This window comes from Phallusia mammillata, chromosome 2, assembly GCF_965637545.1.
Source record: "Phallusia mammillata chromosome 2, kaPhaMamm4.hap1.1, whole genome shotgun sequence".
Taxonomy (NCBI): domain Eukaryota; kingdom Metazoa; phylum Chordata; class Ascidiacea; order Phlebobranchia; family Ascidiidae; genus Phallusia; species Phallusia mammillata.
This window is the reverse complement of record NC_137253.1, coordinates 17,970,395-17,987,490: the sequence shown is the minus strand read 5'-3', so window position 1 is coordinate 17,987,490 and position 17,096 is coordinate 17,970,395. Positions and strand designations below refer to the sequence as shown.

Genomic DNA, 17,096 nt, shown 5'->3' with positions numbered 1-17,096 from the left:
TTTGTTTTGCACTAACAAAACATTTTTTGCAATGCAACAGTTAATGTGTGTTTTTGAATGGCCATGTAGTTGGCATGAAGAGTAGAAGCCGTTAGAATTTGCAGAAATTATTAACCGTAATGTATAATTTGTCACCAATGAACATAACACACACTAAATAACCCCACAAATTTTACGAGTAATAAACAAATAATGTTGTATGTTCTTGTACACTTTGTGGGCAGCGGAAATCAGTTTTCACAAAAAGTGCAAATGTGAACCAAATTCGGTAAATAATCTCGGTAAACAAAACACGCTTTACGTGCCAATGCCGCAAACAACCGAATGTTGCCAGCTGTACACTACAATCGCTTTTATGTTACGTCACAACAAAAGTCGTTACATTAGGGAACTTGTCAGAGGTCCTCTACAAATCGAATTGTATTAGAATCGATTTTGCGAAAAACGTGTGGCAATCTATTTCCCGGTAACATTCACATACGAAAAATGTGGTCATGTATTCGATTTTACGAATTATGACGTTGTTTACTTGTAGTTCCCTAACCTGCGTTAGATATAATCAGTTGCGCCATTCAATTCCGGAAAGTAGTAGGCTACATCTTAACCGTATCATGACGCGACTTTGTAATGTAGTGTGGGTCCATAAATTGAAAACATTATCCTGTTGCCACCGTTAAATCTGTCCAGAAAGTTGAATTTTCAATCTTGGGGTCTAATTCACAGCACGTGTGTTTTTTTCCAAAAAATTTATTAGCATAAAAATACATACACAAAAAGAAAGGTGAACGAGCGATAAAAGAAATCGCACTTAGGTAGGTAGCGAACGAAACATTAAAGACCTGCCCATTTTGCTTTATACATCGGAAGTTTCTTGCTGTTTAAAGCCGTATTTAGAATTCTTGACTGATTTTACTGTGTGGTAAAATAATGAAAGTCTAGGATGTATTTTCGCGTACTTACAACGGTAAATTACAAAGCGTGCACACAAAAGTAAACAGTTCAATAATTTAGATTCGTTGTATACGCCAAGTAAAGCGTACCGCTTTGGGAGAGTCAAATGTTTGAAAGAACTCGTTGCACAAATTTACCAAACTTGGTTTTTCGCCGGAGTCATCATTTGTTCGATCCCAATTTGATGGCAGCGCGGCTATCATTTTAATAAAGTTTGTGAATTCGTGATTGTTTGGCGTAAAATTGAATTTTGTCGCCAAGTTATCGTAAGGGTCAAACCACGTGAGGACCAAATATTTAAAATTGTGCTAATCTTTTCGATTACTTTCCCAAAGTTTAAAGAAAACAGCTGTTTGGGGTCATTAATGGGAATTTCAATGACAAGATATCGAAAGGATTCTTGAGGCCATGAGAGACCTTTGTCTGCGTAGGTTTTTGGTTGGACAAGCGTTTTGACCCCAAATAGAACGCTAGCGATTTTTGCATGTTAATTGTGCAGCCTGACATCTCTGAAAACTTGTTTAATACGCGAAATATTTTGTCGAAATCTGATGGTTCTCCTCTTAAAAAAATTAGAGTATCATCGGCAAGAAGTGAAACTTTAGATTCGCGATTGTTTAGTCGTATTCCTATATAGGAATCGTTGCGCAGGGCCGCAGCCAAACATTCTATACACAACAAAAAAGTGTTGGGGACAGCGGATCGCCCTGTCTTACACCTCTTTCGATCCTAATCTCCCGCGATAGGAAATTGTTGTTAATAATCCTGCTCGTAGGTCGAGCATAACAGCATTTTATCCATTTAATAAGATTCTGACCAAACCCAAAGACGTTTAATACAGAATACATATAGCCTATTCCCAGTCCAGAGTATCAAACGCTTTGAAAATGTCTAGCGAAAGTACCGCTCCTGGAATTTGATAAAAATCGCAGCTGTCCATGATGTCAAAGAGCACGCGAAGGTTATCGCCGATATACCTTCCTTTCATAAAACCATTTTGATCTTCGCTGACCAAAATGTCGAGATAAGCTTTAATCCTGTTGTTAATGGTTTTTGAAATTATTTTATAGTCCGTGTTCAATAGAGAAATAGGCCGGTAATTGGTTGTGATCAGGGGGTCTTTTTTGGGTTTGGGGATGAGAGTAACGACCCCTTGCGTTTGGCTTGGACTAAATTTACAATTTTTTTCGGTGTAGGACCAGGCATCAGTAAAGAGGGTTTTTAAATCCGGCCAGAATGTCTGATAAAATTCGACCGGCAAGCCGTCTAGGCCTGGCGACTTGTTTCTTGGCATTTTATGAATTACACCACACAATTCTTCTTGAGTGATAGGCATGTCGCATGTTTCGATTTGTGTCGATTTTAACTTAGGGAGGTTTAAGTCAACCAGATGTTGGGTAACTTGAGAATAAGAATAGTTCGAGTCGCGTTTTTCGTAAAGGTTCTCGTAAAATTTAGCTAACTCCTCCAGTATGGATTTTTGATTGGTATAAATTCGGTCGCCCGCCTTAAGCTTGTTGATCGATTTTTTTCCTACGTGGCGCTTTTCTAAATTAAGAAAATACTTCGTGTTTTTTTCACCCTTTTCGGCCCACCGAGCCCTGCTTCTTATAATCGCTCCCTTAGTTTTATTTTCAATCAAGTTATCTAGGTCGTTTTTCAACTGTGTCAACTCCGTCACCAATTTTTGATCTGCAGGAGTATTGGCGCGGACTAATTCGTCTTCAAACGCTTTAATACCCAATTCGAGTTCGTTTTGACGTGATGTGTTTTCCTTTTTTACCCTTGCGCTAAAACCAATTGATACGCCGCGAATAACAGCTTTAAGCGCATCCCATCGAGTGTGAGGGTTGACGTGATTCGCAGGGTTGGTTTGAGTATAATCGTCAATGGTTTTTCTAATAAGCTTCACGTACCGTTTGTCATTTAACAGACGCGTGTTAAGTTTCCAGTAGCCTCTGCCGCGCGCATTGGGGGCAAACTCTAAAGTTAGAACTACTATTTTGTGATCCGACATGATCCCTGGTACAATGTCGGCGTTTGGCACATTGCTTAAAATTGATTTTGAAACGAGGAAAAAGTCTAATCGAGTAGCAACCAGTGGATTACTTTGAATTCTAGAGTACTTTTTAATCGTACTGTGCAGGAGACGGAAGGCATCATTTAAATCAAGTGCGTTCATGTGAGCCTGCACAGTGGCCCGGGAGTGTCTGTTTGCGTGCGGCGCGCCGGGACTTTTATCTAAATTCTCATTTAAAATTATGTTGAAGTCTCCTCCCAGGACAATATCGCCGTCCCCGAATGTTATTACGTCAGCGAAGAATTTGTTAAAGAAATCGGGATCATCTTTATTCGGTCCGTATACATTTGCCAAAGTTAATTTCTTATCAGCGATTGTCAGGTTTACAATCAAAAACCGCCCATCGGGATCAGCCATTAAGTCCGTTTTTAAATATGATAAATTTCTGGAAAATAATATAGCTACTCCCTTACTTCGATTCGTGCCATGTGACCAAACGACTTCCCCACCCCACTCCAACTGCCAAAGTTTTTCGTCCCGGTCTGAACAATGTGTTTCCTGTATAAGTACAATTTGAAATTTTTTTTCTCGGATAAATTTAAAAATCGATTTCCTTTTGATGGGATCCCGGATCCCAGAAACGTTAAATGACGCTACAGTAAAATACATTAGGCAAGAAGATAAGAACACTGTATAGTATACTGGTAACAAACAACCAATCAGTTCATACCCGTTCAACCCCAAGGTCAATGTCCCACTCGTACTCAAACCCACACGAGCATCGGTAGGGTTTATGAGGTTCAATACATTTAGCAGACTTTTTTCCGCAGCTGCAATTTATCAATTTATATTTACATAAATGGTTAGAACACTCTCTACTCATAGTGAGGTTTGGGATCGGGTTTATCGTGCTACACACGCATGCAATTAAGTACCTTTCACATCTGACACATTCGAGGAGATTTTCTTTCGTCTTGAATTCAGGTTGAAATTGTCGGCAACATGGCATCAAAAACATGACCGCTTCACATTTAGGACAATTGATTTTCTTTTCTTTAACAGGAACAAGTATGCAAGTTTCATCGTCACAACAAGCCTTTGCTATGTTAAAGTCTTGTTTGCACTTATAACAAAAGAAATGTATAGCGTCCGGAGACAGAAGGCTTTCTTTGTTGCAGTCTGGGCATGAAACAGAAATTGGTGTTTCACATAAACTTTGTGACTTGCTGTTTGGTAACAAAACAGGGCTGGTTCGGCCTCGTTTTTTTGGATTGCTGCCTTGCGAAATGTATTCCGTTCCCGTTTCACAATCATTAGGGTCTACAGCAGGGGCGGGCAACTTCTCCAGTCGGCGGGCCTGATGTGGGAAAATAAAGTACTTGGCGGGCCGGATTCCCGAATCGATACATTAATCGCGTATTTATACAGTGATTTAAAACGGATTTTTGACCACCTAAACCAGTGGTCTTCAACCATTTTAGCGAAATCGCCCCCTTGCTAGGGCACTGACTCAATATCGCCCCCCATTATATCGGTTTTTTTAAGTTCTTGACTCTTGAGCATTTGCGTGCAATTAGATTTACCCAGCACCAACGAATGCTTATGTTAACAGTTAAAACCCAATTTAATTGCTACAACAACACTGAGGGTCAATTTCACGCAATTCTAACGCATCCAAGCAAAGTTTGTGACAACATAGACAAGATAACATCATACGATTATGCGCAAACAATAGCTATTTTTGTTATTTTGATTAAAAGTAATGGGGCATTACTCGGCAAAAGAGAAACCTATGCATTTCACATTAATAACTTACACTAGATTTATCAAATTTAAGGATGATACAAAAACTTCGTAGTTTTTGAAGCGCTAGCAGACCTATAGAAAGTGTAAAAGTGAAACAAGTTTGAGGGAAAGCTCGTTACCGTTATATTAAAAAGGTATAGCCGGTCACCATACATAGTGCATACACCAATTTAATGCATACACCACAGACTTAGATAGTTTTTTTTTGCTTAGATAGTAACGGCGGGAAAGTTTTTTGCTATTGGGGAGCGTTACTGTCCGTTACAACTATAATTTGACGTAGTATGCAAGTAGTGGGGGATAGCGGCAGACTGTGGCCGCGGGCCACATTACCATGTATGACCCGGAAACTGTCTGCGGGCCGGTCAAAATCCCGTCGCGGGCCGGATCCGGCCCGCGGGCCGTATGTTGCCCGCCCCTGGTCTACAGGGTGTTCCAAGACATGTTGAGATCGGTTTGCGTAATCTAGGTCAGATTGTAAGTTTTTATCACCCTCCGCTTCTGGTGCAAGGATTGGCAAGTTGTTATCAGTGACTTGCGAGCCCGTGCGTGGCCGCGGAGAACTGGCCCCGATAACGCTTGTTCGTGCTCGGTTGTCCAATTTTTTACTCTTTGCTTCTTCTCTGGCTTTGCTTTGTAGTTCTGGATAATCTTGTTTTCTTTTAAAACAGTTTGCCTGCTTGTGACCCACTTCACCGCAATATTTGCAGGTGAATTGCTGTCCGTTGTATGTAACGTAAAACTCGTACCCATCAATATTTATATAACTTGGGATTGGGTTCTCTGCCACATCTGTTTTGTTCATAGTTGCAATACGCATTCCTGACAATAAACCTTCTTTATCTTTTCTGTGTGCCATCTTTTTAACTTCACCGTATTGTTTAGATAGTTTTTCCGCTATGGCTTCGTTTGGGAAGGGAATGGGTACCCATCCAATTCCAATATTTATGTAATCGCTCTCATATAGGCGGACATTCTTAATATTCGGGGAATCCACTTGCTCGGCTTGCAGTTCTAATACGTTTTTTCTGCTTGTGCAAGTGATATCAATTTGAGTTCCTTTCATTTCAGCAATGCCGACCACTTTTTTGACTGGAAAATCAATGTCTTTTAATAGTTTCCATAACTCTTCTCTTTTTAGAATTCTTTCAGCTCTAAAACTGAGGCAGTTCGGCCTTTTCAGCGCACTCCCTGCGCTTTTTATCGCCGCTTGTGCGTAACTCGCCTTATCTTCCATTTTGCTGTGCACTCAACGAGTGTCTGACTTAGAATGTCTGCCAGGCTGGGTAGCTGCGTTAAGACGGCGGTAATCGCCGCAGGGGCGCTACCCACCGGACGACTTTGGAACCATGTGCAGTGGCGAGGCCCATGTACTGGAAGAACGTCGAATAATGCCCAGTTGCAGCATGTTGTGAAATTTCTTTTTAGCGAGGCTGAGTTTCTCGGGAGGGAGACAACGAGCGCGAGAGTGCACAGGTGAGCCATTAGTGGGAATGAAATGCTGAACTCCATCCTTGGGAAGCGACTGTGAAAAGTGTGGAGTTGTTATTCCCGGGGAACTCGGCCAAAAGACGAGCATAGACAGACGTGCCCGCGGAAACAGCATTAAGATTCGGCCCTCATTGCGATACCTTACCCAGTGCAACGCTGGAGAAGGTTTCGGCATTGATGAGGCGTCGGTGCTTGAGGTCAACTAAAAGGGAATGTGTCCTCAGAAAGTTGGCGCCGAACAGCGGTCGAGAAACTTCGGCAAGGACAAATTTCCATTTGAATTTGCCGGAAGGTAAATGCATGGTTACTAGACGTGAACCGTACGTCGGAATATGGGTGCCATTAGCAGCAACGAGGGTTTTGCCGGGAGGATTGGTGCGGCGCTCTAATCCCGTGGGAGGTATGACGTGTAACGGTTATAATATTATTGTGCTCAATGTTTATGTTAACGTTAGCGTGTGGCTTGCAAAATGTTTCACATCACGAAAGGGAAGTGTTTACCCTCTTTTCAACAGGACCTACGTGTTGATATTTCCGTTTTCATGCAAGTCATAAGTTATTTAAAGCCATTTTTCTGCTTCCAGAACGTTCCAACAGTAAACAGAGTGTTTAATCCCTTTTGACACATACATCCGTCGGCATTTTCAGCGTTTCCGCATTCGTGCTGTATGTAGAACACGCCGTCTCCATCATATGAAAAAGAATAATGTGTCCACTAAGCGGAGCTATGGCACTATAAATTACACTATTGCCTTAAAAAAAATTTATAAATAATAAGAGAAAAAGGAATTGAACACCAGCCAATATTTCGCCCGGTTATATAAACGTGATTTTTTATGTTTTCGTCCTTCTACTTTTGGATTGCTGAGTTTCTAATTTACTGCTGTTTTTCGATTGCTGCTAGCTGATCAAGAGCTGGATCGAACGATATCGCCTGAAGGATTATTCAAGAAAATACAGTGTATTTAACCGCTCTGTGTGCTTAGCATTTTGAGATTTTGCAATGCAACGAACTGAGATCAGAGGGCTGATTCGACGTAGGTCTGCCAGGTTTGCTCAACGTTCTAATTATCCCAGGTCTCATAGGCGAACTGAAAATCGTGAAGAAGAAGAACAAGACATTAACCGCCTTTCCGACCGTGTCTGGAGACGCACCCCGCAGCTCTCCACTGCTGCTAAACGCGAGATCAATCGTCTGACTGTAATTTATAACGCAGTCCCGACTTTTGTTCGGAATTGCAATTTTCACGAGTTTAGCCTGAAGTTCAAACCTTGCGCTCTAGAAGAAGATCTCTTTAACCGAACTCTTAGACGATAGCGACCAATCTCTAGTCGAGGGGTTTCGACGACGACTGCAAGAGATAAGGTCAGAATTCTATCAAGGAACAATCATAAGCACTGACTTTAACGAGGCTAATCTTGACAACAACCCATCCGCTCTACATCAAGCCGTTAGATTCTATCAACGAGTCAACCGTGACCAACTCCATTGGATCGCTCTAACACACGCAGCACCATCAAAACCATTTTGGACACGTCCTGTGGAAGAGGAGTCGACTGTCATTAATTTAACTATCCCCTTGAGACGACAAACCAACGGCCAAACGGGTCAGAGAGGTCAAAACGTTTCAGACGCTTATCTCGGCGCCAGTATCAACAAGAAAATTCCGACCTGCTGAGCAATCCCAGACAAAGAAAAGGTTGCCAATTAAGCCGGCCATCGTGGCAGTTAGGGATGGCCGGCTTCCTCGTTTCCCTGCTGTGCCAGTGCACAAGGGTGACGACACTTAATCGCATCTCTGCCAAAACGACGATGATAAAAACAGAGGGACTTTAAGTCATGCATTGCCTGTGGTGAAGCTGATCGAGACTTCCTACCTCGTTTTTTATGCTGGTTGGGAAACATCGCATTGCGCCGAACGTTGGACAGTGCGGGTTCCGTAGGCGTCTGATTCCCTGACCATATCGCATCAGCTTTGCGGGCCGAGAGCTGCGGATCGCAAATTTCCTCTCCGCTTAAGCGTGTGCGGATATACTCAGGCAATCGCTCCAAAAACAAACAGTTGGAAAACAAAACATTCCTTTGCATCGCCAAGTAATGTAAGCATATCATCCATTAAAGCGGATGGCATTCTGTCGCCCAAAGGAGGCATGTGAAGTAACCGCATGGCCCTCTGTGGACACGAAAGACAAAAGGTTTCTACCAAACGTGTCTTGATTGCCTCGTATTTGTCTGCGTCTGGAGGGCCTTCTAGCAGGTCTATAAGATGATTTGCTGTGTCCTGATCCAGAGCCGAAACGACATAATAGTACTTCGTTAGATCTCCTGTAATGCTTTTTAGAGCGAACTGTGCCTCCGCTTGCTGAAACCAAACTCGTGGCTGAGCTGTCCAAAACGTAGGTAACTTTACTGCTACAGCATTCTCTGAGTTTGTGGCTTCTGTCATAATGCAAAAATAACGTTTTTGCACGCTTGGGGTCACCAAATGTAGCGAGGTGTTTATTCGAGGTACATCGTAATAGAGTAACACAATTTGCGAATACGCCGCATAAGACGAGATTCAGAGAAAGAAGGCAATCTGTCCGGTTCGCTGTAGTATGAAAGCACACGATAACGGTAGTGAGAGAGGCCGCTACAAAACAGTAATTAGCAATTAACACCAAAGTACAAAATTATCCAAAACTTGATTTCAATATTCATCTGCACCAATTGTTGTAAAGTTTATTAAAACGTCGGACAAAAGAAAAACTCATTCTCTTGCTGGTCGGGCCCGGTCTGACAATACAAGCATTACCAGGCATCTACAGACTTTCATGCAATCACAATGAAAAATTCTGATTCATCATGCCAACAAGTGCTACAGGGGAAATCAATTAAGTTGAGTTGAGTTTATTTCGCTCGGTGAAAAAATCGTAGTAACACAATTGCACTAATTTATTCACCCAGTGGAAAAAGGATTACTGTCTTTTTGTCAATGATGAGCGAGTTACTGATATCTAGTTCTTTTTCTCATGTATAAATGTCTCATTTCTTAGGTAGCTTGACTGTTTGTCATATTAACGCTCGTAATATATATGCTCATATCCGTGAAAGTGGATGAGCTACATGCCATTGCATTAAATCGTGGGTTTGGCATTATATATATTACGGAAACATGGCTTGATTGCAATATTAGTGATTAAGGTTTAACAATTGATATTTATCATTTACCCTATAGAAAAGATAGAAACAGACACTGAGGGGGAGCTATGGCTTATGTTCGTAATGACATTTTTTATGAGCGCATGGGCGCTTACGAGACCGAGGGCTTTGAAATAATGTGGCTTAAAATTACTACGCTTTCCAATTGCAGTCCGATTTTGCTGTGTGTTGGACCAAGCTCCCAGTTACCGCAAAGCCCGTAAAGATATTTTTGCGACAACGTTAATTACCACACTTGACCATTTTCAGCAATCCGTAAAATACAGTGTCATTATAGGTGATTTTAATGAGCCGAATGCAAGCAACAATTTTTAATTCTTCTCTCTACTCCACTGCAACACAACGAGGTTTGTGTAACTAATCAATCAGCCAACCAGATTTAATCATATTCTTGACTGGATTTTGATTCCCTAAGCCAGTAGTTCTCAAACTGTGCGTCGCGACGCCCTGGTGCGTCGTTTTAATTTTCCAAGGGCGTCGCAGAAAAGTTCCGTTTCGTGACTTTATGTTGTTGTATCAATAAACACCACTTTAATAATAAGTTTCCTCATTAACTTTTATTTGCTAGTGCGTCGCAAGTCAACGGAATTTTTCCAGAGGCGTCGCAACAAAAAAAGTTTGAGAACCACTGCCTTAAGCAATTCGTTAACTGTATATCCTTGATTTGCTCGCCAATTCACGCTGCGTTGATAATGCTCTTTAGCCTACAATATAACAGATGTAGCCAATCAAACGTGTAAAACGTTCATCCCGCTTCGTTCACATAAATTAACAGCAAAGTGCAAACAGTGGATAATTTCATGAAATTAATACCTGCTTCGCAAACGGCTTTGCTGGTTTGTCAAGTGAAGAAAATTTTGAAATTCTTAACACAAATTGCAGTACAATAAGATTAGAAATTAAATACAACGTAATATATGTAGTGTTTTATTGCCAGGAGCCAACAGCACAACCGCACAACACGCGCGCACGACTAGAATGACCTCCAAGAAGGTGGAGAGGTACAAGAAAGACTACGTAGTAGAAAGCCACTCAAGCGTATAAATACGTCATAAATTCACTACATCTTCCCTCTTCAGAAAGATTGCAAATACAAACATAACAATAATAGACAAAACGAAAAATACGTAACACTATTCACTAGATCGCTGCGGTGCGTGTAGCCTATAGTCCAGGGGTTCCCAACCTTTTTACGATCTCGTACCACTTGGACGCTCTGTACTGCCAGCCGTACCACTTCTTGCAGAACAATAATTTGATTGAATCACATTTTATTCAGAAGAATATTGGCCAACTAAAGTAACACTAAAACACCACAACTAAGACATTTTGTTTACTGTCAACCAATTGGTGAACAAAACCAGATAAATAAATGATAAAGTTGTGAATCCAGGTTTGTGTGGAAAAAAACGGAAGCTACTCGCGTACCACCTGAAAAATGTTCGCGTACCACTAGTGGTACGCGTACCATAGGTTGGGAACCCCTGCTATAGTCCGACCAGACCGAGTGTGGTATGTTGAACCTTCCAGTGAAGCACTCCGAGCGTCATCATTTCTTTCGACATCTTCTGTGTGAGGGATAATGGGCTCAAACCGAGCCTTGTACAGAAACCGTCGATTCCGCCTGAGCAAATCGTCTTTTTATCCTTAATAATGTAAGAACGATGCTTGTGAGAGGCTTTGATAACAGTGGCCGGGTTCTAGATTTTTGTCACGTCGGTGATAGATTTTGTCTCCAGTTTGAAGTGGTGGAAGTGGTCGAGCACCTCTATCAAAATACTTCTTCTGTTGGTTCCGCCTCTCACGCATATATTGTTGTCCGCCCATAGCAATATATCGTCCATTGTTGCAGCATGTTTGGGTAAACCATGCAAGGCTTGTTCAATTCTCTGTTAAAAACCCGTCTCGGGCCATTTTTAGACCAAATGGCATTCTTAAGAATTTGTATTTTCCGTAAATAGTGTTAAAAGTAGTGAGTTTTGAGGAAACTGAGTCGAGAGGAATTTGCCAGTAGCCCGATCGTGCATCTAATATCGAACAATATTTGGCACTAGATAGTTTAATAAAAATGTCGTCATAACCGGCAGTTGATAATGTTCTCTTTGTATTGCTCTGTTAAGAGGACGTGGATCCAAACAAAGGCGAACACTACCATTTTTCTTTTTAACAACTGCAATTGCGTTTACCAATTCAGTGTACTCACATACAGATTCAATAATTTTTTTGTCCACTAAGTAGTCAAGTTCGTCTTTAACTTTCTCCTGAATAGCAAACGGTATACGTCTTGGTGGACTTACGGACGGTTGAAGGATCTGAAAAACATCCAATGCCTTCAAACACATCTGAGTATTCTTTACACTGAGAGTCGGGAGTTTGACAGGGAATATTTTTATTTATTTGCATTAGTATTTTTATTAGGCCCAACTCTATGCTTGGTCTTAACCCCAAAATTGCAACAGGGCTTACGGCAAGAATTTGCACATTGTGCGCCAAAATGTGCAGGTCGAAATGTGCGCACATTTTTCGAAAATGTGCAGGTGCCAAAATGTGCAGGTACCAAAATGTGCAGGTCAAAATGTGCGCACATTTTTTGAAAATGTGCAGGTGCCGAAATGTGCAGGTCAAAATGTGCAGGTACCAAAATGTGCAGGTCAAAATGTGCGCACATTTTTTGAAAATGTGCAGGTGCCGAAATGTGCAGGTCAAAATGTGCGCACATTTTTCGAAAATGTGCAGGTGCTAAAATGTGCAGATACCAAAATATTGGGCAGGTGCCAAAGTTTCTCGCTTTCACACTAAAAGTCTTTCTGTCCCTTTCACATAAACACTTTTTTGTTTCAATTACATAATTATTACATACCTTTCCCTGCATTTTCATTTTAAATAGTGTTCTGTGCAAATACATACTTATAATAGGTAATAACATACTTATATAGGTATGTTATTTTTCTTGTTAAATGCAGTGGATTAAGTTTTTTAACTGATCAGAATATGACCCTTCAGGGCAAAAGAAATGAAAATACAATGAGGTTTCAAACAAATGCAGTGGTAAATAACTGATACCCACATAAATGGTGAGAACTTATACTTTTGCATTGCACATCCATCATTTTTTTCATGACATCTCAGTATTATCCTTTTCTAAACCTGTTTCGTTACCATTGAACATATTTTTTTTGCCAAAAATATAATTTGGAATGCCCATAGCGGTCTCAAAAAATTTATTTTCCCAATCCTACTTTTCTTTCTCTCTGTTTCAGTCTCTTCATCTCTCTAATTGTTCACATCAGATTTAGTTTGTTTATTTATTTGCAATCTCACATAAAACATACACCTTTTTCGTTTGTAATGGCAATCATCTAGTTTCTCTATATTAGTCAGGAAACAATTACAAATTTTGCAAAAGCATCTAATGATATTTTGGTGTATTATGATATTCCTACAGTAGGTCTTTCTAGCCCAGCGGTTCTCAACCAGTGGGCCATGGAAGCATTTTGAGGTGGGCCACAGACCAATTAGAAAAAGCTTCTTTTAACAATTTGCTTTCATCTGTGTCACTACACTCAATTTTAGAAGAATAATGGCTCGAGAAGGAATGTAAATTTATTTGAATTAATCTATTGAAGGTATAAAGTTACTTTGAGTTTCTGCAACACTTTTTGTTTATGATGTAATCAACTATTTTGTGATTACAATAAAGCTAGATAATAGCAGCATACCCACTGTCCAATTACTCGGTCATAACTGAAGGTTGCTTGATTAAAAGAAATGAAAGTGCTGTTTTATGATTTTTTTGTATTAAGTTTAATGGTGAAAATAACGGCCCAAATAGACGTTAAAAGCGACCGTTAAAGTCGCTTTTAACGTCTATTTGGGCCGTTATTTTCACCATTAAACTTATGAACAGATCCGTACATAGTGTTTGTATTAAGTGATTTTGAACTTCTGCAGGTGTGTTATGTTCAGCAGCAAGTTTCCCACTAATGCATGGTTGAACAAATCATCTGTTTAAAATATGTTCTGCAACTGCAGTTGTTGTTGTTTTTTGTTCTGAACCAATTTAAGAGTTTTTCTTCTTCTTTCATAAAATTTTACTGGGCCACAGAATTTTCATGCAACGAAAATGGGCCACGAAAGAAAAAAGGTTGAGAACCACTGTTCTAGCCTATATGTGGGTTTCAAAACTAACCTAATTAAATACCCATATACCAAGTTATGTCATGTAAATGAGCCTCAAACAAATAAAAAATGTCAAACATTAGGTTGTGCAACTGTGGGTTGTCCTTTTTTTTGAATGTTGTCATTTGAGTTTCTTCCAAAGACACAAAGTCCTTTTGTCAATTCATTTGTTTTCACCGAATAAAAATCACTGGACAGCTGGGTCTTTGACTTGGTTTTGAGTTTAATCACAGTATACTCATATGGTAGTCCAGATCCTCTTTTCCTCTCGTTTCTTTTGTTATCAACTTCTAGAATTTCACATATGTCTTTTTTGGGAAACTTTGTAAGGATCAGTGTAAAACTTTTGCAATGCAGTAAAAATCTAGCTTGTTGGCTGGCCGTAAACTTCCTGTCAGGCATTTACACACTTTGTAAAAGTTTCAGTAACTCATAAAAGGATAAGTGAGACCTCCAGATAAAGGATAAGTGAGACCTCAAGACTTTTGCTCCATTAAAGAAATCAGCTGGCCCTGTGGTTGCATGGTTGACAACATGCTGACAATTTTGCTTCCTTCTGTAAACTTATTTTTTGCCTTGAAAAAACATATCCTCATAAATACTCTGTTGTGTCAACTCTTTGTTACTTATAATAGCAAGTTGACTTGTTTTTTTTGCACCGGTTTCCTTGGTGGTTATGATGTCTAGCAATTGTTTTGGTGCCTTGAATTTTTCTTTAAATAAACCTTGAATTTTTCTTTAAATAAAATTTTTGTTTCACAAAATTTACCCTTTGTTGACAGTTTAAAATGAGTAACTTTGGAAAAAACATGATCTTCGTTCAAGCTTGAACTTTCGTCTAGACCAGGGCTACTCAAACTTTCTTGTTCTGCGACCCCATTTTAAAACAGAAATTTCTACGCGACCCCTTCTTGGGTATGATGTAAAGAAATACTTGTAGTTTATATATATACCATCTAATGGCGCCTAAAAAGCCTAAATTAATTTCTAACCTAATACACAGATTGACATTCTTAGTTTTTATGACGTCATAATCTATATTGTGACGCTTGTGGTATCTGTTTTTTCGCATTGTTTGCACACAATAGACATAAAAAAGTCTGGCGCATATGGCTACTAGGTTGGTAACACTCTTTTAAGGTCTACAAAATGTGTTTATATAGCAGTTTAAATACACGGGAATGATGTTTGAACAATAAATGTACCCACGTATACCCTTTATTGTGACTGACATAATAACCCATAATGTTTCGCGACCCCAAAATTATATTACGCGACCCCAATTGGGGTCGCGAACCACAGTTTGAGAAGCCCTGGTCTAGACCGGGGGTCGCCAACCCGCGGCTCCGGCGCCGCATGCGGCTCTTTGATCCCTCTGATGCGGCTCAGTTTTTGAATTTACCAAATGTTGTACATTTGAATAAAAATTATGTGACGATTACGCCGAACACAAAAGTCAATATGAGACAATACTGCTTTTGTTTGCAGTTTGTGTGCGCGCGTAACAATAGCTGTTTGTTAATTGTTACGTAACAAACGCGTTAACAAAGGAATAAAAAACTGCAAAAACAGAATATGCAACGCTACGTAAAGTTGTTTTCTCTGCTGACGAGACTAGTATACCAGTGTGTCTAATATGCAAGGAAACACTAACTAACAACAAAAAGTCGAATGTCATAAGACTAAAAACGTTTTGCATTTTATTTTAAAACGACTTTGTGGCTCCCAGTGTTTTTTTTACTACGTGAAACTGGTCCGAGTGGCTCTTTGAGTAGTAAAGGTTGGCGACCCCTGGTCTAGACGAGTTCCTGGTCAAGGCCAAAGTCGTTTAACATCAGTTTATCAAAGATACAGCCAGTTGGGAAGTTTCTATTTTTACCAGACTTTAATTCAATTAGTAATAAACTTTATGCACCCTTAAATATGTTAGGTAAAATCACTTCAATGCGTTTAAAGAAGTACTAAACAGATAAAAACGTACATCATATACTCTCCAACAGCACAATAACAACCACACGTAGTAATATTACACATGGTAGATGCATAAACCCGACCACACGAGCCCAGCTTTGTCGTTTGCTTGCTCTTAAAGCCCCCAACTTAATGCAAGCATCCGACAAGCGTGGAGTGTTAATCAAGCGTGACGGAAACAATAGCTGGACTGCCATATGATGATACTATGGTTTAATTGTAAAATATATAGTAGCTGGGCAGGTTACAAGCTAACAGGCCGAAATAGAAAACAATGAAGTCAAACCGATTGAGGTGACGATCGTGCACATATCTAGTCTGAAAAACAGTGTTTCCTATATCCTGAAAATTTCATGCTTTGCCATCTAAAAGACACAACATGCATTTTTACAAGTTTCTCTTAAATCCGATTTTAATTTATAGGTTAAAACTTATAATTAATATTTTTGGCACAATTTATAACCACAACACTAATAAAACATATATGTAAGTGCTTTAACACTGCATAGTTTGACGTTAAATATCACTACTTCATTTCAGCGACTGCACATTTCGGCACCTGCACATTTTGACCTGCACATTTTGGCACCTGCACATTTTCGAAAAATGTGCGCACATTTGGACCTGCACATTTTGGCACTTGCACATTTTCGAAAAATGTGCGCACGTTTTGGCACCTGCACATTTTCGAAAAATGTGCGCACATTTTGACCTGCACATTTTCGAGCACATTCTGCAAAAAACGCTCGCATGCCCGTCTCCAAAATTGGTGGTGAATTTGAATGGACAACGTAAAACACGTGATTTCTTTATTTTTGTACGTGCATGTTAAATTAACTTTTCCAACAGGGCGGATTACTGATCCGCCATAAGCAATCGCTTCTTAAAGTCACATTTGTTTTTCCAGTTGAATGTCCTTCATTGCTGTTTTGAAATAACTGTGAGGGATGATGCTGGCTTGTGCCCCAGAGTATATTTTGAATCTAATGGATAAACGTAGCATATTAAAGAATATATCCACAAAAACTTGGTCCATCGTGGTAGAAAATGTTTCAACAGATGAAATCTCACCTTGACTATACTTGTAGCACACCTTTGCAAAATGATTCCACTCACCGCAGCTGAAACAGCGTTTTCCTTGTGCGGGACACCGCCGTTCACGACTATGCCTTGTTCCACATTTGTAACAGTGCTTGAGGGGAGCACGAGTAGAATGTCGAGGAACCACCCCCACAGCATCAATTTGAGACCTTTCGTCCTTGTTTAAAGAAGATAATTGCAGCTACGCGAATTCGTCTCCCCGAACCACGTCGATGCATCACTGGTTTAGCGGCATGTCCGGTGTCACGGTTTGCCTGCCTTGCATACACGTGAGAGTTCAGACACCTTACTTCTTAACTTGTTCTGTTGTATTTTTTTATCAAGCCACACGCAGTTACCACACGTGGTGTGTTCAACAACTCAATAATAGAATGA

At 40.1% G+C, this 17,096-nt stretch overlaps 1 protein-coding gene and 1 pseudogene across 1 annotated transcript; both read right to left on the bottom strand.

Annotated features, from left to right (window-relative positions):
- Positions 1–4,718: 4,718 nt before the first annotated feature.
- Positions 4,719–6,014, bottom strand: LOC145212414 (uncharacterized). The gene has a single exon (XM_080080526.1). It carries the CDS (start codon positions 6,012–6,014, stop codon positions 5,016–5,018), a length of 999 nt encoding a protein of 332 aa, XP_079936652.1. The 3' UTR covers positions 4,719–5,015.
- Positions 6,015–7,996: 1,982 nt separating this feature from the next.
- Positions 7,997–8,962, bottom strand: LOC145212415 (uncharacterized; annotated as a pseudogene).
- Positions 8,963–17,096: the final 8,134 nt, after the last annotated feature.